The 23,634-nt window shown below is 50.4% G+C and overlaps 1 protein-coding gene across 1 annotated transcript; it reads right to left on the reverse strand.

Moving 5' to 3' along the window:
* Positions 1–1,016: 1,016 nt before the first annotated feature.
* Positions 1,017–23,630, reverse strand: LOC103581959 (ras and Rab interactor 3-like; the record flags this gene model as incomplete). Its single annotated transcript, XM_008563658.1, has 3 exons — positions 1,017–1,148; positions 17,941–18,249; positions 22,466–23,630. Coding segments are annotated over 3 exons (1,606 nt in total), but the record flags the coding sequence as incomplete, so codon positions are not given.
* Between the last annotated feature and the right edge of the window lie 4 nt (positions 23,631–23,634).

The raw sequence follows: 23,634 nt of genomic DNA on the forward strand, positions 1-23,634 counted from the left end.
GAGAGGGAAAAAAAAAAAAGCTCCAAACGTCCCAGAACCACAAGCCAAAGTTATATATGACAGCAAACTTCATGGCTTTAACATGCTCCTCTGAGCTGTCAACAACTCACAGAACCATCCAGTCAAACTAGCACCCCAGACAGAGACTGGCACATGCAAAAACTGAAAACAGATGTAAAGAGAGTCAGCTAATCTCAAAAGCCAGAAAGCCCAAAGGGGATGCTTGGGCCTGGGAGTCTGACTCCATCTTCCAAGGCTGATGTCTCAGTACAAGTTGGGACTCCCTCGGAGCCATTATCTGGGCTGGCTGCACCCCAAGAGATTCTTGGTGGAGGGATGGCTGTGGCTAAGTGGGCGGGAGGAAGTGGGGAAGGAGAAATGGGGAAGGAAAACTGAGGGTAGGTGGAGTGAACCACGCTTCTGCCTTCATCCGATTGGGGAGCGTGGGCCCCTTATCCACGTCACTAACCTCCTCCCACTGACAGAGGCCCTGACCCAGGGCTGGATGAGCAGGGGGCTGAGAGTCCCTGGGGGCCACCCATCTAAGAACTCACCATAACTCCCTGTCAGGGTCCTCACCGTGGGCACTGCCCACTGCTTTAGCCTCACCTTTTACACTACCAGCTCCTGCTATCCCCTCTACAAAGAATGCCCTTTTCCTCCCTTTATCTGACTGGCTCCTATTCATCCTTCAATGCTCAGCTCAGGTGTCACCTCCTCCAGGAAGCCTTCCCTGACTGCACAGTCTGAGTTACATGCTCCCATACCCTCTAGGCTTCCCATGTTTCCGGCACTTGTCAAGCAGCAGTAACAGGTCTCTTCATTGGCTCATCTCCCCTCCTATTCTGTGAGCTCCCCCAGGACAGGGCCTATGGAGGATTCACATTCACATTCCTGTCCCCAGGGCTCAGCTGGAGTCTGGCACCCAGGAGGTGCTTGTTGGGCTGCCCAGAGTGGTCCTGGCATGGCTGGGTTGGGGGTGTGTGATGGGCCTGCGTGGCCCAGAGCTGACTCACCCTCCCCCAGCTGCAGGGCAGGGTCCATGAGCTCCATCATGTACTCCACGTTGAGGAGCATCTCCGCCAGGTTGCTGCGGGCCAGCACATACATGAGCACGGGCAGGAAGTCGTCTGCCCCGTAGGGCTTCCCTGCGAGGAGGAAGGAGGCAGAGGCAGTGAGTGCGAGGCGGTGAGTGAGGGGCAGTGGATGGCTGGGTGCGGGCGGTCACCCCTGGAAGAGGAATGTTCTTGCTTTCTTGCGACTCTCAGGCCAGGAAGGACCCTGGGATTAGCCTCCTCAGGGAGGCCTGAGGCACGGTCCAGGTTTAGGAGGAAGGAAGTGAGAAAGAGCAAGACCTTGACTCCTTCCCCTTTCCCAGCTCCTCCCATGACCATGCCCCTTGCTGCTTGCTTGACAAGTTCACATCACACTGATTCAAGGACCCACCCAGAAGCAACTGTCTGCCCCAAATTGATGTCTTCTGGGAAGTTTCCCCGGCCCCATTAACCACACATCTCCTTCCCCAATCACATACTACAGTAAGAAAACCCTCCCTAATCAGATACTACAAGGCCTAAAATTTCCCCATTCAACCTTCACTCCTTTGGGTTAAGCAGTGCCCTTTCCTAAGGGTTTCCTTTAAAAGGTAAATACCCCTGGAAGGAACAACTCATCACTACTACCTTTGTGGGAGACATTCACAGGGCTCAGAGAATCTGACAGCAACAGATGCCTCGCAAGGCAGGTGGAGGGCACCCTAAGAAGGAAAGGGGACAGAAAGTGGGCCCAAAAGGTGCCTCCCCAGTTTGGCTCCAGGCATGCGTGTGGGCTGATTACTAATCTCACCCAAGACACAAAGGGCAGCAGCAATGGTGTGGATCCTTCTGGGGCCACACCCTGACATGGTAACCTCTAGCTGAAGACTGCCCATTTGACAATGCAAAACCAAAGCTGGAGCTGCAGGGAGGAATTCTGCAGGGACAGAACCCTCTGGAAGCTGTCATCGGCATCCACGTAAGGCTCTGCGAGTGCACTGGAGAGGTGAAGCTAGACTGACAGCTTTGTACAGCGGATGGCCATGCTGGGTCCTCAACCCACCTTCCCACTTCCTCTAACCAAAGGGAGTCCAGGGCTCAGGCAAAGGTCTCCAGAGTCATCTGGAAGTTACCATGTCTGGCTGTGGCTCCAGGAAGATCAATATCAGTGCTGCTGCTTTTTGAGACTTGGATGAGATTAATAATCAGCACAAACACATGCCAAACAATTTACAGTTCTTTCAAAAGTGTATTTCTATCTGACATGTTTTACAAAGGCCTTAGGTGACCATTGGGGAGTATACCTAATAAGCAGTAAATTCTAAAAAATTTAAATATCACAAGAAATATTAAGCACAAATAAGAAACAACCTACAAAACTGCTTCTTTAGAGCTACAAATTTGGCTTTGAGTTTCCTGGTGGCCAAAGTAAAGAAGAAAACATGATGAGTTAGCATTTTTCTAATTGTCTGTGAGAAGAAAAAAGAACAGTTTCTTGGGGAACCAAATTATTTTTCCAACCCCTAGCTCTAAAATAATTTTTTCACATGTGGCTTCATTGGGGGACATGAAGACACATGACTGGCAAGTTCCTACAGCACACACGAGGATGTTTCACCCCATTGCCTCAGAATGTGGCTCAGGGTGAGCTCTTCCAGGGTAGGAAAGCACACTCCATAGTTAACTACGCACGTTCACATCTGTTCCTTACACCGATTCCATAATGTAAGTGTTGTTCCGCCCACCTTACTTAAGAAAAGACTGGAGAGTTTAAGTGACTCTCCCTCGGCCAACCACATTCTGAACTCCTGAGAGGTGCAGAGTTAAAGGTTGGACCTCTGGCCTCAGGCCTGTGTTCAAATCACAACTCTACCACTCACTAGCTGTGGACCGTGGGAAGCTCCTTCCCTCCTATAATTTTGCCCGAGAGGTTGAAGAATGAGGTGCCCATGGATGTTTGAGGGTTAAATGAAAAAACATGACACAGTGGTCAGCACCCTGTCAAGCCAAATTGAGGACTAAGGCAAAATGACAAATGTCTGCACCTATAGATACTTATCAAAATACCCTCCCAGATTTTGAACCAAGTGAGAAAAGTTAATGAACGCTCTATAATAAAAAACATGACCATATATAAAGTCCTGTGTTGCTAATCTGTTTGCATGCCATGGTCAACCTTCATAAACTCTCATGGGACCAGAAACCCTGGGCTTATTGGATATGACTGTTCCTGTTGCACGATAACGCAGGGTTATAAAACAAACACCAGCCTATCTTTCCTTAAAATGCTGATGTTTTGTTCATTGTGGATTTTTTGCATTAATTTTTATTTTTCAAAATATTGCATTAAAATATTACTTTTCTTGCCATATGACCCAAAAGTGTCACTCCTAGTTATATACCCAAGAGAAATAAAAACATATTTTCACACAAAGACTTGTATGCAAATGTTTATAACAGCATAGTTCATAACAGCCAGAGTGGAAACAGCCCACATATTTATCAACTGGTGAATGGATATACAAAATGTGGCACACCCGTACAGCAGAACCTATGTGGTAATAAAAAGGAACAGAGTACTGATGCATGCTGTGATGTTGATGAACCTTGAAACATTATCCTAAGTGAAAGAAGCCAGTCACAAAAGACTGCACATTGTACATATTATATGATTCTATTTATAGATAATGTCAGATTAAGCAAATTCACAGAGAAACAGAAAGTAGATTAGTGGTTGCCAGGAACTGGGGGGAGGAAAGAATGGAGGTGACTGCTAATGGGTACAGAGTTTCTTTGTGGGGTGATAAAAATGTTCTGGAATTAGAGTAGTTTTGATTGCATAATCTTGCAAATATACTAAAAACCACTGAATTATTTTAAAAAACTGTGAATACATGCACACACATATGGTATATTATATATATATATATATATATAAATTTATCTTGATTCCTGAGTTTTTTTGGCATCCCCTTCTGTGTTGCACCTAAGGTGAGCATCTCACTCACCTCATCCAAATCCTGGCCCCACGGGGGTGCCCAGGGCAGTGGCTGGCACAACACAAGTATGTGATAGGTGGTAGCCATTATGAGTGGGCACTGGCATGGGGCCCAGCATGCAGGGAGACAAAGGAAGTGAGTCAGAGTTGGTCCCTGCCCTCAGGACCCTCCCAGTCTAAAGCCAATGGCCGTGCCAGGGATTGTGATTTGGGGTCATGTACAAGCGACCAAGGATGGCCTGTGTTCTTTGCCTGCTTGGTCTTGTTCTAGCCTGGTATGAGTGCCCAAGACTATAGACTGTTTCCCCTCCAGTCTCTGTTTCTTTTCATAGTAACATCACTCCTGACTTTTAGCTGGGACATGGCCACCCACAATAAAGACTATATTTCCCAGCTTCCCTTGCAGCTAGGTACAGCCATATAACCAAGTTCTGGCTAATGGGATTTGAAGGGGAAGTGACATGTTCAACTTCCAGGTCATACCCTTATGGGGGAGGAGCCTGTGGATAGAGAAAAACCTTGAGGATGGTAGAGCAACAAGACAGAAGGAGCCTGTGTCCCTGAGGGCCTCGCAGAGGAGGTGTCAGGCCAGCTTGCACTGGTACATGAGCATTAAATAAATTTCAGTCCTGTTTATCTCACTGTGGTGTGTGCATGTGTTAACAGCAGTCTGTGCTACACGCTCACTTCCACAACATGTGAGTGGGAAGTGTCTCCAGTTAGTGGTCAGAACAGCCAGGCCAGAGCACCCTGCTCATTCATTCATTCATCCATTCACTGAAACCCTCTCACTAACCATCATGTTTCTCAGGTCTCACTTGCCTCGGGTCTTATCTGTAATAAGATCTGATTTTTCTGGATTCCAGTGGGGAACAGAAAGATGCAAGTAAAATAAAGGGTGCGAAAGAGGGGGAGCTTCATGTTGAATTTAGTAGCCCCTCCAGAGGCTTCTGTTCCCAACGCTCATGCCTGGCTTGGCCAGTGTCTTCACAGGGTGCTGGGTCACATCCCAAGAAGCACACACAAGCACAGCCTCAGTGGGCTCCAGGTGGACACGTGTCTGTCCACATGCCCACACCTCCATGGGCACAGGCCAGGCTGGCACATCCTCTCCTGGGTCCTCCCCAGCACCTGCAGTATAGTGTTGGCACTGTGGAGGCCTCCGAGAACGTTCATCCAGTGAATGTGAGTTATGCTCCCAACTCGCCCTTGTTTGGTTTTCCAGAGAACAGTGTGCCTGTGGCCTGCCTGTCTGGTCACAGTCAGTTTCCAAATCTGCAAAATGGAACCAGCAACACTGGCCCTGATGACCTTTAAGAGTTTTTGAGAGAATAAAATTAGAAAAAACATGAAAGTCATTCAGAACCTGTAAAGTGCTATGGAAAAGAGAAGTGGTATCAAGATCTAAGTTCTGCTTTCTTGGTGGCCTCAGTTATTCCACCTGTGAATTGAATGGGCTGAAGGGGTTAGCCACACACAGCACTGAAGAGCAGAGTCAGACAGACCTGGAGCGTAAATCCCAGTGCACAGCTCACCAGTGGTGTGATCTTGGCCTAACTGCTTTACCTCTCTGAGCCTGCCTTCCTAGTTGTGTGTGAACTGACAGATAACAGGACCATCCAATGGGGTTCGGCGAGAATTCTATGAAATGATCTACATGGACAGTCCCCACAACGCTCCCATGGAAATGTCTACTAAGGAAGAACATCTACTCTTATTCCAGCATGTTCTAGGGTCCTCTGATTGTTTGCCACAAGGTTTCTGTATCCTCCCTGCACAATTAGTGAATTTGGGAAGCCTTCCCATCACCTTTATGACCCTGAGACATGACTAAAGAGTTCCTGGAGAAAGGTTATTTTGTGCTTGGAGTTGTTTTTCATGTGGATAATTTAATTACGGAACCCTGGCATACAGGAGATCTTTTTCTTTTTTGATTTATGAGTTAAGGAACAAGGCAAGGTCAGCAGCACAAATGTGAAACACAGTCCTGTGCCTTCTGGCATTCACCCATAACTCATGCATTGGGTTAAAGCTGATTGAATTTTACTCTGCCTCAAAAAACATAATTTTTTTTTCTTGGTATTGTATTAATAACTCACCAAGGAATACAATCAGGCAAGAAATTTTGCTTTGAAGTAGTGGTTCCCAACCAGGATGATTTTGCCCCCCAGGGGACATTTGGCAATGTCTGGAGTTGCTTCTTGGTTGTTACAACTGGCGGGTGTGTGGGGGGTGTTACTTGCATCAGGGCTGGGGATATTACAAGACATCCTACCCTGTACAGGATGGCCCCATGGCTAAGAGTTACTCAGCCCAAAATGTCCACAGTGCCAAGGGTAAGAAACCTTGCTTGATGGGGGAATGACCTAGAGCCAAAGGTGGCGGGCCAGAACTAGATGGGGGGCCACAGTTTGCAGACCCCTAATCTAGAGGAAAGGATTTATTATCTTATCTTATCAAAAGAGGATTCGATGAGGTCCGTAGGTTTAGAGTCTTAGAGGTGGGCCATGGGGTATGATGGAGACAGGAAGGGAAGGAGCCGGCCCCCTAGGACTGTGGCTTTTTGCCTTCCAGATATGGATAGTCCATCACCCTTTTCTTCTTCTCCCTACGCTCCCCTTGAGGAATCTTGGTCGACCCCTCAGGAAGGGTTTTGGGGCCCATCTCCCTGGTTCCCACTATACTGAGATCAGCCACCCCACCGCGGGGGCCTCCCCCAATCCCATGTCTGTCTCTCCGGCCTCCTGTGAGCACCTCATCCCCATCTCTGCAGTGACACAGCATGGCACGTCAAAGGCACACAGGAAGTGGTACTGGGTGAATGAATGAATGGATGAATGCTGAGCTCACAGCAAGACCCTGGAGCCCTGACTCAGACGGACCCAACAGAGACCACACTAGTCCTTCCCCCATCAGGAGCCAACCCAAAGCGTGCATCACCTTTTCCTGGAAACCAACCATTCCTGGCACTTCTCCATTTCTGTCAAGAAGCCCACTTCCCTCCCAGTCCTGAGAGGCAAGTCCTGGGAGGCCCCTCTTCCTCTGGCCCTCTGGCCCCTCATGGCCAGTCAGGCTAGAGCCCCAGGTGACTCTTCCTTCTGACTGTTTCCTGCACCCCCGCCTTTTGCTCTCTCCAGCCCTACTACCCTAAGCCTGCCCTCCCAGCAGTCAATGTCCTTAGATTGACTCATCTCCTGAGACTAAAGCTCTGATCATGCTATATCTCTTCTCAAGAACCATCAATGGCTCTCCATTGCCAAGAACCAAGTCCAGATCTTGTACCCTGGTGTTCAAGGCCTTCCAGGATTGAGCACATAGACACTTTTCCAACACGATTTACCTACTCTCCTCCAGCAAACTGTCTGGTCAATGGCCTCAGAATAGGTCGCCTCAGAATAGGTCACCTGCCCTTAGCTTTTGCCACACTCACCTACCTGGCAAGCCAGAGTCTTACACCTCCTACACAGCATCAACATCTGTGTGACACTTTAAAAGGTGAAACATATTTTATAAATATCATATCAATGAATTATTATTATTATTATTTATTAATATATCAATGAATTCTTAAACCAATTCTGTGAGGTGTGTTAGATTCATTGCACCCACTTTACAGATGTGGGAAGTGAGTCTCAGAGAAGTTAAGCTACATGCCCAAGGTCACATGGCTAGGACGCGGTGAACCTGGACTGGATGCAGCTTTTTCTCACCCAGAATCTCATGCTCCTGCCACTTTGACACTCTTTCTTTAAGTTCTACTTCTTCCGTGAAGCCCTCCTGGACTGCCCCAGTTACTGGTGTTTACTCTACTTTCCAACTTCCATCTCAGGATGACGTTCTGCCTCCACCTCCCTCCCACAGAACATTCCACTGTGCTGAATCATGGGCCATTGCCTGAACTCTGAACACACTTTCACTCCTGTAGGCCTTTGCACCCACAGTTCCACCTGCTCTGGGCACCCTCCTCACCTTCCTGTTCCCAACTTCTTCTTGTCCTCTCCCACATCCTCCAGCACAGCTGGAGGTTTCCTGCTCCAGCTCCCAAACACCTTGACTGTTTCAGAGCCTGCACTTTTCCTCACACCATGAGCTCCCTGAGGGCAGGGATGGCGGCTGTATGAGCTGGGACGAGTCATTAAACCTCTCTGAGCCTCTGCCCGTCACTGCTTTTCCACCCCCAGCATGTGTATTCTCACTGAGCACCACTCTGTCCTCCCCAGGGTTAGAGTTGTGGTTAGATGCTGGGATCTGCTGTGGGCCTTAGACAGAGGTGTGCTGGGAAATGTTTAACAACCACTCTCCAAAGGAGGGAAGAAAGCTCGAATTTGACGCATTTGCCAATTTCCATGATATAAATATTTCCACAATGGCCAATTCCAGCTACCAACATGAACATGGAATTGGGAAGAAATGCACACAAGTGCTCCCATGAGCTGGTATGGGCTGCCTCTAGCACATGATTGGCCTTAGATTCATCAAGTACAACCTCATAGTGAGGAAATTGAGGCTCAGACATGGGAGAAATTTGCTCTAAGCCCCACAGCTGGTTGGTAGTGGAGCTGGGACTAGAATCTGGGTTGCTTGTCCCTGATGTGGGTGAGAAATGTCCACATAGGCACACTGACCTGACAGCTACTTGGAGACGAACACAAGCTTCAAGCATCATTTAAGTGCACCAGCTCTCAGCACATCCTTCCGGCGCAGCTAGTGCTGGATTCTCCTTCCTGGAAAGCCTGGAGCCCAAGGCTTAGGGCTCAGACTTATGTACAGAGGCACCATGGGCAGCACCACTGGGATACTGGGACACAGTTGCAAAGCAATTCTCCTGTGATCTGAACATCTGTCTTGGGTGGATCCCAGATCATGTCCATGTGGCTGTGCATTCAAAAGTTCAGCTGGCGGCAGCCTGCACTTCCTGGTGGTTTCTGCTTTCTTTTTTGCCAAGTTACATCTGTTTGCCATCTGTAGGTATGTGCGGGAGCCAATCACATTTTAAAGAGCTGGTTGGGGGCCTCATGCATATTCCATCAGTTGGGAGATTTTGGAGAAGGAAAACTCCCTTTCAGATAAAAATGAACAGAGGGGTGCTTACTTGGGTCACATAGATCATGAGGATTACAAGGCTCCTAACTCTGTCACTTAAGTAGGTACATTATGGGGGCCACTCACTAAGCTACTCTGAGCCTCAGTTTCCCACCTGAAAACTGGAGAATAATAATAAAAATCACTCAGTTTGTTACGTAGGGCTGTTGTGAACATCAAATGGTGGCTGAGATAAGGTTTTGTCACTTTGGAAGCATTGTTTGAAGAGGGGTTAGCAAATTTTTTCTGTAAAGGGCCAGAAAGTCAATATTTTTAGTTTCACAGGCCACACGGTCTCTGTGCCAACTATTTAATTGAGACACTGTAACATAAGTAGCCCTAGACACTGTGGAAATGAACGGTTGTGGCTGTGTTTCAAAACAATTTATTTACAAAATCAAGTGGTGGGCCATAATTGGATGGGGGAGCCGTAGTTCACAGACCCCTAATCTAGAGGAAGGGATTTATTATCATATCATAACTTCCTGCCCCCCGCCCCCATTTGTTGACTGGGCTCTTACTGAAAGCAGGTGGCTGATGCAGCAATCCTGGGGCAGCACAAGGTTCACAATGGCTCTGCTTTGGTCCCTGTCCTCCACCATGACCCCCATGTAAAGCCACTTCCTTCCTCCAGGAAGTCCTCCCTGAAGACTCCTTCCCCCCCACCAACTAGGTTTGATGCCCTTATGATGGGTTTTCCTGGTCCTGTCATTGCAGAATGAAGAAAGTAAACATCATACATTAATTCAGAGACGTCTTCTGTGACCACCCAATCCAGAACAATAAACTCCTCTGACACTCCTCAGGCCCCTTTCCCTGTTTTATTCACCCTAGTAGCATGTTTTAGCATCTGATGATGTATCTTTGCATTTCTATTTACTGTTCACTGCCTGTCTATCCGCACTTAGAATGTAAGCGTTATGTGGGCAGGGACTTTATCTTGCTCACTGATTATATCCAATGTCTCAACAGTGCCTGGCATGTAGTAGGTGTTTAACAAACATACTTGCTGAATGAATGAGTGAATATTGTTTATCACACTGCATGATTGCTGCTTGTTTAATGCTCTGTTTTTTGCTTGCATTGTAAACATCCTAAAAACAGGGACTGGGTCTTCTTGGGTTTTGCTGTTAACATCTATATTGTCCATAAATGTTTGTCGAACCGTTGAATAAGTTTATTCGATAGAAACACAAGATGACAGGAAGTAGACACTATTTAGAGCAGCGAATTTTAAATTTATGTTTGCAGTGGAAGCCTTTTGTTAAGGAGTATCTTCTGCACAATTCAGCTTTCTTAGTTGACTCAGGGTGGGCGTAGCAGGGCTGGCCTGCTCATTTCCTCTCAGTTGCCCCTTCTACCACCCCAAGGTGGCTCCCAGCTATGTCTGTGACCCCTAGAGAGTTCTCTGGAACCAGTTTGGAAACCACCCAGCTGCACAGATGAAAGAAGTGAACCCTGGGAGGAGAAATGGTCAGTTGGAGGTCACCTGTAGAGTCTGTGGCTGACGTGAGGTTAAAACACAGCCTCCTCTCCCCAACTAGGCTCCCTGAATCTGTCCTTGGTTGTTTGCACATTGCAGAGATGCTGGTTAAGTCTCGGTTCTGCTCTGAGCAATACCACATCCCTGAAGAAATCACTCCAGCTACCCGGGTTCCTCTTCAGAGAGCTCAACCCACAAGCCAGTCAGCTATGTAGGCTGTGGGCTCAGAGGCCTGAAGCCATGAAGTCCCAGCCTGGTTCGAAAAGGCACAGGTTGCAGGAGCTGTGAAACTCAACCCACGACTTGGGTCTGTCTTTTCTGAGGTCATCTATGACCCCAGAACATCCTGGGGAGGCAGGCTGGAGAGGCAGGGGCGCAGTGGTTCAGCTCAGGACCTGGATTCGAGTCTTAGTTCACCACTCACCTGCTCAGGTGGGAAACTGAGTGCGCCACTTAACTCAGCTGGACCTCAGTTTCCTCGGCTATAAAATGGGGAGAATGATAATGTCCACACCTCATGGTGGTTGTGAGAATGAAATGACAAAGACAGATGGAAAGGGCTTAGCATGGACTGATAAAAGTTAGACATGATCATTATGAAAGCTAGAAGGGTTACGTCCTATAAACCTCAGAACATGACATCTTAGAAGGCCTGAGCTCCATTTCTGTTGTGGGGTGGAAAAGCAAGGTTGTGAGTCACTTCCAGGACTATGCTCCTTTCTGCCTCTCTCTCTCTGTCACCTGGATGTCAATGGCTAGGGGGACCTAGGAAGCCTCCCTCAGCATGGATCCCTGAATGACTATGTGGAGCAGAGCTCTTCACCCCCATCCCTCCTACATTCAATTGGACTTATACAAGTGAGAAGTAAACTTCTATTGAGTTAGTGATGATAGGGTTTATCTGTTACAGTAGCAAGTGTTTCCCTGACTAATTATCTGTCTACCTATATATCTCTTATCTATCTCAAAAAGACAAGAAAGCAATTCACCAAAATACTACTGATGAATTTACAACAATAAACACTGGTGACTTTTGTCATCAGAAATCAGTTAGGGACCTCCCTCTCTGACCTCTCCTCCCCCAGCTAATGTCACAAGGCACATTATTCCATGTGCCTGGGGTCCCCCTCAAGAGCCCTCCTCCCATCCACTTCCCCAGCCAGCATCCCTGCCTGAACCAGCTGCAGATTCTTGAACTTGTGGCCTCTGCCAGGAAGGTAGATGGTGAGGGACCCGGGACTCCATCCCCATCCCTTAGGGCCCACATCTAGCCACCTGGCTGTCGTGCACTCCAGCCCCCAGGCGAGGACCCAGGCTCCATTTCCAGAAGCGCGTGTGACGGCAGGGTGATCACAGACTACTGAAGGAACCAAAAAGTCAGCCTGCTGGCCTTCGACGTCCTCTCCTTACATTAGAAGGTTCACACCCTGTATCCCTCCTTCCTTCTTCCTCCCCGCATCTTAAGGAGGATTTCTTGGATTGAGTCTCTTTCTCCCCAACAGCAGGACTGGCTCTGAATGCCTGGTCTCAGACATTGAAGAGGTGGGAACGACTTGTTTGTCAAAGTAATAGGAGAGATGGATCTAGAAGTTCTAACTGCTCTCACCAAGCCTCATGAAGCCCATGAGGCGCCCAGACCGTTCTGGCTGCAGGATGGAGGGCCAAGTTTACCAAAAGCCGTTTGCCTCGTGAATTCCCCAATCCTCCTGACCCAGGACCCTAAACTTGTGATAGTGGATAATGCACTGGATTGGGATTCTGAAACCTGGGGCCTATTCCCAGGCTGGCTGCTTAGTATAGTGGTAAAAGCACGGGCATGGGAGTGAGATAAATCAAGGTTTGAATCCTGGCCCACCTGCATTATGGGCATAATAGCAACTCTTTTTGGAAAAGACGGCATGGCTGATTAACTCAGACCTTGTGTGCCCAAGTTCACCCCTCTTCTCACTCTTTCAACAGGTATTGCCAGCAGCTGGACCCTATTTTATTCTTGTTTCATACAGGTACTGCATCAAGCTACTACTGCCAGCATCATGGCAATGGGAGGGCAGGCAGGTGAGGCATCTTCCCCTGAGATGAGGGGCCTGGGACATCCGCAAGCAGGACTGGCACAGGACGGGTGAGTAGGGTGAATGGGAGGGAAGGGCTCTTTTCTGTTTCAAGTTGGTTGGTGGTGGAGGCAGGCAGGACTCAGGCTGGAGTCCTGCCCCTCCACGGGATCACTGGCGGATCCCAGGGCTCAGTGCAGGCTGCTGGTCTGAAGACCACACTTTGAGTAGCAAGGCCATGAACCGCACGAGCTGCTGGGAATATCTGGCAGGAGGGAGGTGTGAGTTGAATGCCTGGGGCCTAGTCCTAAACTCTCAAAGTCCCAAGAGAATTTAAAAGTCATGATTTGGGGCCGGCCCATGGCTCACTCGGGAGAGTGTGGTGCTAACACCAAGGCCATGGGTTCGGATCCCATATAGGGATGGCCGGTTTGCTCACTGGGTGAGCGTGGTGCTGACAACACCAAGTCAAGGGTTCAGATCCCCTTACCGGTCATCTTAAAAAAAAAAAAAAAAAGTCATGATTTGATCATTACACAATGTCCATATATATCAAAATGTCACAATGTAACCCATAAATATGTGCAATTAATATGTGTCAATTAAAGACAAAAAATAAGAATCATTTGGGATCTGACTGAAAATGCAAAACCTCAATCTAATCATGAGGAAACATCTGACAAACACAAAATGAGGAACATACAAAAAAGGTGGGGGTAGGGAAGAAAACTAGTATTCCTCAAAAATATCAATATCATAAAGGACAAAGAAAGGCCATGGGAATATTTCAAATTAAAGGAGGTTAAAGACGCTTGACAACTAAATACACTACCTGGCCCTTTACTGGATCCTGAACTGAAGGGGGAAATACTAAAAAAGACCTTACTAGATCCAGCGACAACCTGGAAGTTTAGATGGCAGGTTAGATAAAAACATTGTGTCAATATAAATTTATGAAATGGACAAACTCTACTGTGGTTATATAAGGGTTGTGTACCCTACAAACTTACATACATTCCATAAAATACTTAGCAAAGTATTTAGTGGCAAAAGGCCCAGTTGTATGTAAGTTACTCTTGTATGATTCAGGGAAAAAAAAATGGATGCAGAGAGACAGAGTGAGAGAGAGAGAAAGAGAGAGACAGAGAGAGAGAGCGAGTACGTAATGATAAATCGAGGGGGGTAAGACGTTAACAATCCACACAAGGTATGCAGGTGTCCCTCTTTCAATGTCCTATTTTTATTCTTGGAGATTTTGAAATTTGCAATTATTTCCAAATTAAAGGTTTAAGAAAAACAGCAGCAGAACTGTTTATTTCAAACAAAATCCCATGTGGAACCCTGTGGGTAAAACAGGTACAGGCTGGGTTGTCTGGGGTGAGGCTGGCCTGGAGCCTAGCCTGTCTTGTGTCCCTTTGGTGACCTCTGGGGTGCCTCGTGGAAACCAGCTGGGAAACCACTCAGTGGGTTCAGCCTCCACCTTTCTGGGAATGTGGTAGGGAGGCAGCTTTTCCTGCATCCTGACATCTGAGCACCCGCACACCGATTCTGATCCTCACAACAGCCCTGAGAGAGGCATCCCTAGCCCCATGTTATGAGTGAGAAAACCGAGGCTTGGGAAGTAACTTTCTGGGCAGACGCTGCCCAGGTGCTTTCCGTGTGCTGACCCACCCCCTGCATGGCAACTTGAGAAGCCCACTTTATACACAGGCAGAGGCTCAGTGGAATTAATGTCTGAGGCTACAGCACTGCAGCTGGGGTTCAAACCCATGACTGTGGACAAACCCAAGATCCCCTGCTCTCCCTGGCGGAACCTGCTCCATCCCAGGTGAAGTTGCAGAGGCTCCAAGTGCAGAAGCCCTGGCCTGCTAGAGCAGAAATGGAACTGGGATGAAACTCATCCAGCGGTGGGAGGAGCACACAGATTGTTCCCTGATGAGAAACCCATTGGTTTCTGGCAGGGAGTTTTCACATGGAACCTTGACCCTGACCTGACATCGTGGCTCAGGGTATCCCTGCCTGGGCCTGGCTTCTGATCAGCAGAGACATCCCAGCCTCCCCCATCTCTCCCATGAGGCTGGGCACTATAAGTGCCCTGGTTCTGCTCCGTCCTTCCAAATGCCGTGCCCAGGCCCCCCGTGCTAGCAACTGCCTTGATTTCCCCTCTGTTTCTCCTCGAGTCCTGCTCATTGGAAATTTTTAGTTAGCAAATTCATTGTTAGCAAAAATCATGGTGTTTGATTCTCACCACAAAAATGGTGACTAAGTGAGGTGGTGCATATATTAATTAGCTAGATGTAGTCATTCCACAACTCATATATACTTCAAACCATCATGCTGTACATGGTAAACCCATACAACTTTATTTGTCAATTAAAAAAAAATCATGGTGCTTGAATGTCACTGCAAAATGACTGGGTTTTTAAAAGAATGCCAGGAAGCCACAGGTTCCTGGGTAAGCCAGGACTCGCTCAGAATGGAATTGCCCGTTGCCAGCCTAAAGCTGTCTCTGTAAATGTCTCAGGGTCTGTAGAGCCCTCGGCCCTGATTTTACCCCACAGCCCAGCAAGTCCCAGGTGCAAATGGTTCCCCTAACTAGAAATTCAGCCAGGGAAGGAAATAACTATAGTTATTAAGTGCCGGCCACTGGGTAATATGCAAATCAGACTCATCTAAACCTCAAGACAACCCCACAAGGTGGCATGGTTGTACCCATTTAACACAGGAGGAAACTGAGGCTGAGCCCCTAAGTAATCTGAAGTCACACAGCCGAGAAGGGGCAGAGCTGGGAAGAAAACCTGGAACTTGTTCCTCCCTGTTCCTTCAAGGTCCCAGAGCCAGCCTGTCTGAGGCTGCTGCCAGCACAGGGTGCTACGAGGACTCTGTCTCCGGTCGCCTTTCCAGCTTGATCTAGTTTTACTGCTGCTCCCCCTGCACACCATGCAGGTCTCCCCTGAGCCTGCCTGTCTCCCACCTCCAGCTGCTGCAGATCTAGGACTGCCTCACTCTGAGAAGGTCTGAGAAGGCTCCTGGCTTATTCCTGGCCAGTCCTTGGCAGGGTCATGGTCGGGTCTCAACCTCAGTTCCATGTTGCTGCTGCTAGGTATGGGGACACTTTCCCAGGGTTCCATACCTCTAGGACTGACCATATCAAGCTCGTTGACAGCTCTGGGTTCTGCAGGCTGCTTGCTGCCCCCCATCTTACTTCTTTGGGGATTTATTTTAGGAGGTTGCTCAGGTGTGGTGCTAACATCGTGGGCCTGTCCTCTGGGCTCCAGACTGCACAGGACACCTGAGCTCCAAGTCTAATGTCCATGCTGTGAAAACAAACATTTCACTACATCCTGTTTCTGCAACAAGGCTCTTTTTTCCAATCACCTTTCCAGCATTATGATCAAGTTAAACGTGTAGTTCTAACTCAGTGTGGCATCTGCTTTGGGGGAACACTATTCATTCCAACAAATGTGGGTTTTACACAAAAAAAGTGACCCCAACCCCAAATTGTAGCCTGTACCAAGTCTGTGAGGGAAGCTTTATCAAGGGGAGGGGACCCAGAACCATCCCTCAATTACACAGCAACAACTACTTTCTGTTGGCCTCTGGCCAAACTGGCCAGCTCTTCTGAAGGAACCTGGAGAGAATCGCTCTCCTAAAATAGCCACGCATGTTGAGCCTGCTAGGTGCTGCGCATTGAGGTCAACATTTTACAAATGCTGTTTCTAATATTCACAAGTGACAGAGTATGGATTCTGAACCATCAGGGGTCTTAGTTTCCCCTCTCTGTGAAGCAGCTTCCTCAGGTGAAGACAATGGGCCTTAAGGGGTTAAGTCAGTCATTCAAATTTACACAGGTAGTAAGTGACAGACAGGAATTTGAACTCAGGTCTAGGTGGCTACAGAGGTGACTATCCTTCCACTCTCCATTACCATGGCTGCCATGTACAGATACACAGGCCGCTCACTGCACAAGGGCATCCAGCTGAAGGGGGGACTAGGGGATGAAATCCAGCCAGCATTCTGTTCTTTAAGGTGAGCACCGTGGTGCAGTGATGCCTGCTCTTGTCTGCCTGGAGGAGCATCAATTATAAATGGTCCCAGCGATTCCTTCCCTGCATCCGCACCCCTTCAATGTGACTTTGCAGCTCTTCCCATCAAGAGGGGACATGTTCCTCGACCCCGGCATCTGGACTGGTCTTGTGACTAAACAAGTCAATGAAATGTGTCAGAGTGATGTTGTGCTGGTTCAGGGCCAGGCCTCAACGGGGCTTGCAGGCTTTGCTTGCTCTCTAAGACCCCAGCTACTGCCATGGGCATATGCCTGTGCTAACCTGCTGGAGGATGAGAAACTCAGGGTTCAGTACCCCCCATCCTAGAGCAGCGAACATCTAGTCAACCACCCAGCATATGAGCAAGGCCATCCTAGACCAGCCAGCCTCCAACCAACTCACCTCTGACCACAGACCCGTGAGCAAGCCCAGACAGGCTAAGGCATGCCTGACCCAGACCAGCATCCCTGCCTGACTGACCGTGCACTCGTAAGTCATAAATCAGTGCAAACTCTTTAAGGCAGCTATGAGGAGTTGAATTTTGTCCCTTTCAAAAGTCATATGTTGAAGTCCTAATCCTCAGTCTCTCAGAATGTGACCTTATTTGGAAATAGGATCCTTGCTGATATAATTTGCTAAGATGAGGTCATACTGGAGTAGAGTGGGCCCCTAAGCTAATATAACTGGTGACCTTATAAAAAGGGGAAATTTGGATGCAGACATGCACACAAAGAGCATACATGTGAGGATCTGAGTCCTGCTTCCACAAATCAAGGACCTACCAGAAGCTGGGAGGGAGACCTGAAACAGATCCCTCCCTAGTGCCCTCAGAGGGAGCACAGCCCTGCTGACACCTTGAACTTGTAGCCTCCAGAACTATGAGACAATACATTTCTGTTGCTTAAGCCACCCAGCTTGGAATATTGTGTTTCAACAGTCCTAGAAAACAAATAGAGCACCTTTTCCTAATTCTCACAAAGGCACAGTATGGCTGGCTTCCGTGCCTTTCTCCAGTGGGGCAGTCAATCATGGCCCTCCTCATGGTCCCAGCTAAGTCCTGGGATGTGCCCAGGAATCCCATCCATGACCAGTCACTCCCCAAGGGGCCCGTGAATCTGGAAAGGCTTCTCCAGTGCCAGGGGCCTTCCAGAGGCTCTGGAATCCTTGTGGGAGAGGGGATACAGACCCAATGATACCTTGGTTCCTGTAGAAGGCTCCTAGCCCAGGCCCCTCCCGGCTGCCCACTTACCTGGGTTGCCGAGGGCCATGGAGTCATAGATGAGCTTGCAGGTCTTGAGCAGGATGGAGATCTTCTTTTCAGGTGAGTAGGCCTTGTGCATGCTGGTGAACTTCTGCAGGATCTTCTCCATGACGGGTACTTCTGGTACACTGGTGGTCACACCCAGGTCGGTGGTGGTGGTGGCCAGGATCACCAGCTGGTTCTCCTTGAGCTGCTGCAATGAGCCATCCTTGCTGTGGATCTCATGCAGGCAGGAGTTGATGGCTTCTTTCAGGGGCTTCAGGACACATTTGTACAAGGCAGACTCTACAATTGCTTCTGTAGGTGAGCAAGAGGGCGAGGATAAGGAAACCAGCAGCAGGGATCCTGCCACCTGGCCCTGTTGTCCAACACCACAGCTGTCCCCACCTCCTGGTCCTCAGAAGCGGGTATACTCACAGCCCCAGCAGCGATACCTTGTGGTTCTGACATGTGAGAAAGTGTAGTACATTCAACAGAAAGCCACATGCAAGGACACTGGCGCAGGACCCTCCAGGGACTAATACTAACAGGTCACTGTATCCTAATGCTTTTCACAGGGCCTGGCACAGAGTAAACTCTCACAGGGCTGCCTACCAGCACACAACTTCAGAGGGCACTGTTCACACTGGAGTTGTGCCGTGTACAACCTGGGCAGCTGTAGGCTGAGGGCCTGAGGGCCTAGTAAACGATGGGTAGAATTATTCTTGATGTCTCTCTTTCAATTTCCAAATCCACCTGACTCTAGCCTTGAAAATACAGTATATCCAGAACCTGACTTCTCACCACTTCCATGACTCCTACCCTGACCCTGTTTGGTCAGGTTACCATCGTCATCTCTTGCCTGGGTTTTGTCAGTAGCTCCTTGCCCTGGCCCTTATATTCCATTCCCAACCCAGCAACCAGTGTTATCCTGTTATGACATGTTTGACCAGAACATTCTTCCATCCAAAAACCTGCAATGGCTCCCATCTTATGTTAGATCAAATCAAATCCCCATTCTTCGCTGTGGCCTACAAGGCTCGGCTGTGATCTGGCCCTGCAACCTCTTACTCATCACTTGGCTTGCTCCCCCATGCTCATGCTGACCCCAACCTGCCAGGGCTGCTCCTGCCACAGGGCCTTTGCATCTGCTATTCCTTTGCCTGGAGCAGTCACCTCACAGCTATCCATGTGGCTTGCTTCTTCACTACTCAAATGTCATCTCATCTGAGAGGCAGTCCTGATTATCTTGTGGAGCGGGAGTCACAGATTTGATCTCACAAGAACTCTGCAACATACATGCTATTATCTCCACTCTAAACATGGACCAATTAGACTCTGATGGGGTGGGCTGTGGGCTGAACAAGAATTTGAACTCATGTCTACTTGATGCCAAGGTGACATTCAGCTGCTTTGGCTAACACCTGGGCCCTACATAATCTCCACAGGAAGAGGCTTGGCTATTGGCCCAGTAAGGGGAGGTCCTAAGTCCTGTCACTATAGGGAGACACCTGAGCTGCCCTATCCCTGGGGAGAGGCGGGAGGGGCTCATACTCCCATGGTTGTGTCTCAGCAGAGGCTCAGACAGCCCTGCCCTGCCATGCAAGGCTGGGGTTGGCCCATGTCTGGATTTGGGGCCAATCTTGGCCGTCCTGGGTCCCCGTCCTGCCACCTCCCTCTTCCCCTTCAGCAGGAGAGCACATGGCTGGCCTCGTACCCCTCATCCCTCTCCTGTCCATCCTTCCAGGCCCACATCTTCATTCCATTGCCTTTGGATCCTCTGCAGCTAGAGGAGCATTGAGCTGGGGGCAAGGACTTGTGCTTCCCTGCTGCCCCCGGCCTTGGCCAAGTCCCCTCCCCTTCCAAGGCCTGTTTCCCCATCTGCAAAATGAGAGGGCTGCATCCATGCCCTCCAGAGTCCCTTCATGTCTGAGAGCCACCAGAGCTCCTCCAGGCGCCTCCTCTCCAGACTCTGGCCCTTCACAGCCACACGTGTTAGGACCGTTCCATCTCTAATTGCTCCTGTGACTTGTCTGCTAAGAGGGTGGGTTCTGCTGTCTATCCTGCACATGGGCAGAGCTTAGAAGGAAGAGACAGAACAACAGAGCATTAGTTCATGGAAAGGGTCGGCCTGTCCGGGTCTGCAGCCCAGCACTGCCACCAGCTGTCATTCAGCTGGGTCACTGAACCTCTCTGAGCCGTGGTTTCTTGGGAACGACAGTAACCCAGGCCTATGGGTTTAGTTCATGGTGCGGAGGCCGACATGTGCGGTGTCAGGAATGGTGCTGTTACTGTTGATGCTGACTTCAGTCCTCCCCTCTGGGGAGCCCTTCTCTGTCATTCCTGCAGTTTCAGCCCTCCCCACCCTTGGTGGCTCAGCTCAGCAGCCACCCTATCCCTGCCTCCTCTGGGTCACTTTGAGCCTTTCATGCTCTTCCGTGCCCTCCCATGCCCTTCTACGCCCTCCCAGGCTGCACGGTGCTCGGGCTCAGCCCTCGGACCCGGGATGATCTCATGCAGTCTCATGACTCTTTTTGTGCTGATGGTTTGCAAATGTCTATCTTTAGCTCACCCATCTCCCCAGAACTGCAGACTTGAATCTTTTCTTTTTTTTTGTCTTTTTTCCATGTCCGGCAACGGATCGCGACCCTCAGTGTTGCCCCCGTACCGGACCGGGACCGGCAACGGGATCGCAACCCTCGGCATTGCCCCCGCGCCTCGCTCAGCCAGTGAGCGGGAACCGGTCTGTATGTGGGATCCGAACCCTCGGCGGGAGCGCCGCCGCACTTCCCAAGCAGCGCACTAGCGCAGTGCGCCACCGGGCCGGCCCCTAGACTTGAATCTTAACAGCCTGCTAGACATTGCCACCTGAGTGTCCACCAGTGCCCGCAAGATCACACGTCCAAAACCAAGCTCCTGAACTCCTCCCTAGCGCCTTCCTCTGGGAGTGGCGGCTGCGTCCTTCCAGGGCTAACCCTGCTGTTCTCATCCTGCTTTCTCTCTCTCACCTCCACATCCAGCCTGTTAGCCAGTCCTGGGGCTCCACCTTCACAGCAGGTGCAGCAGCCGACCTCACCTCTCCACCTGCCCTGCCTCCACCCGCTCCCAGCCACCGTCGTGGCTTTTCTTGATCATTCCAGCAGACTCCATACCTGCCACGCTGCTCCTGCTCAGTGTCTTGGCCAAAGCGATGCTGTTCTTATGTAGGTGAGATCACGTCACTGTTGGGCTTGACCCTGCCACGGCCTCTCCCAGGGAAAGCCAAGTCCTCAGAGAGGCCCACAAGGCCCTGCACAACCTGCCTCCCCAGCTGCCTCCTGACCTCACTTCTTGCCACCTTCCCTTTCACTCATCTGTCACCTTACTCACCCCACTAGAATGGAAGCTGCCCAAGGGCAGAGCCTCACCTCTTTTTCCCCAGCACCAAGATGGTGTCTGACCCAGAGGTGGGGGTCCAATGACTCTCTGTTGACTACCTGCTTATGTGGCCCACTCCCTCCCTAGATAATCAGCTGTGTGGGGACAGAGTCTGTGTCACTGTGACTCAGCATCCCGGTTTGGGCACTAACTCTCGGGCTGCCATTGGTGGGCCTAGCTCATGCTGCCCAGGTCCCGGCAGCCCCTGAGCTTCCTGCTTGCACGCCCCCTCCACCCCCAGGGGCCCTGTGCAGGTGCACATACGGTGCTGGCCTCCTGAGGAGGCAGCTGCTGGTCCCAGATCTCAATTCCACCACCATCACCACACCTGAGAAGCTGCCATCAATCCTATACCTGGCAAACACCAGCTTCCAGGAGTCAGCTACCAAGATCAAATAGCCCTGGGAAAGTTAACACATTAAGCTCTTTTTCAAGATACATTCACTATGCATCTAGTATGCTTCAGGGTCCCAAATGCCCTTTACTGTGTCCAGCATTGACCCTTTAATTGTTGGAAGGGGGAAGACAGGCTAGGGGATGCCAGGGGAGGTGGTTCTTGGAGGGCTGGTGCGGTGACTCTTTACCAACTAGTTCAGAAGCAGCTCGATGTTTTAACAACTGCTGTGGCCATAGCAGTGTGATCTGACTGAATATCTTGAATATACACATAGGTGTGCAATTGATCACAACATAAAATATCTTTCTTACTGTGAATCACCATCCAAAAATGTATGATAGTTATTGATGAGAGGCTGGTGGGGATGGGGGATGGCTGGGAGGCTACTTTAGAAGGGGTGATCAGAGCAGTGAGCTGTCTTGGGTTGGTTCCCTAGGAGCAGAGTCTGAGAGAGGGAATTGGGTGCACTTGATATATTGGGGCAGAGCTCTCAGGAGAAAGGAGTGAGGAAAACAGGATGAAATGAGGAAGGACTTGAGCAAGAGTGAGGTCTCAGCCTCAGCCTGCTCCCCGGGGGCCCCTGTAGCATAACCTGTACCATGCGGTGGTCCTGCCTTAAGATGAGGGGGCCAGTCTTGTTCCCCCCATGGCAGGGAGTAATTGGCTGTGGGGTGCCAATGGCCTCCCTTCCACCCACGCCCGCCCCTGCCCAGCACTGACCAAGCTCCTCCTCGGAGTGCAGGCTGGGGTCCACCAGGGTCTTGAGCTCGGTGCTCTGCAGCAGGTAGCTCTTGAGCTGGGTCATCATGGTGCGGATCTCCTGCAGCATCTCGGTGCTGGAGGTCTGGCGTGCCATCATCTCCAGGCTGTACACCTTGTAGTCCTGCACCAGGCTGCCGAAGTACGAGGCCTTGTCCTGCGCCAGCTCCACCACCTTCTTGAACAGCTTGCGGTCGTTGGAAAGGAAGGCGCGGAAGACGCTGCTGAAGCTCACAAAGCTCAGCCGGTGCCGCGCCTTGTCCAGGATCATCGAGGGCTTCTTCTTCACACTGGGGCTGCTGAACTGCTCCATCTCCTCCTCTGTGCTGCTGGTTGAGTAGGAGTCCTGGTCCGGGGCCAAGGTGGGCACTCCCAAGCCGTCTGAGAGGGAGGCCAGGGAGCCCTTGAACTCTGGAGAGCTCTGAGGGTGGGCACTGGCCTGGGCCTGGAGGCGCACAGTCCCCTCTTGGGAGGCAGGACTTTGGCCTTGTCGGGGTGGACCAGGCGTGGGTGTCTCAGAGGCTACCGCCTGTGTGGAGAGCTCAGCGCTCTCCAAGGGACGAGGGAGGACCGAAGCCAGCTGCCGCGAGATCCTTTTCTTCCTGGGGGGCGGGACGGGGGGTTGTTTGGTCTTCCTCGGAGGCTCTGGCAGGCCGCCCGGATGGCTGGCTTTCGCCTCTGCTTTCTGGCCTTGCTCCGTGGTCCCTTTAGGCTTGTCCCCAGGGCTGTCTGAGGCCACCTGGGGAGGCAGGCTGAGTAGGGTTGTCCTGGAAAGAGCTGGCTGGTCCCCCTCTGCCGCCATTCCCGCACCTTGGTCCTCTAGGGATGGCTTCTCAGAGATGCGTCGTCTGGGAGGAGCAGCTGGAAGGCTCTTCTTCACAGGTAACGGAGGGACAGGGGCCTGCTGCGGGGGGCTGGGGACTGCCTCTGGCTTCATCTCTTCCTCCCTGAGGGGGCCCAGGCCTGTGGCAGGGTGTGGGAGCCTCTCGCAGGCTGTCATGGGGGGCTGGCTTGGAGGGTCTGGGGGACCCGGGGCATGAGGTGTGAGGTGGGGGGCAGACACCGGGGGACAACTGGGCAGAGGACAGGCAGGGGCAGGAGCAGGGGGCACAGGAGGCTGGGCTGGGCCA

This window comes from Galeopterus variegatus, unplaced genomic scaffold (assembly GCF_000696425.1).
Source record: "Galeopterus variegatus unplaced genomic scaffold, G_variegatus-3.0.2 Scaffold14407, whole genome shotgun sequence".
Lineage (NCBI taxonomy): Eukaryota > Metazoa > Chordata > Mammalia > Dermoptera > Cynocephalidae > Galeopterus > Galeopterus variegatus.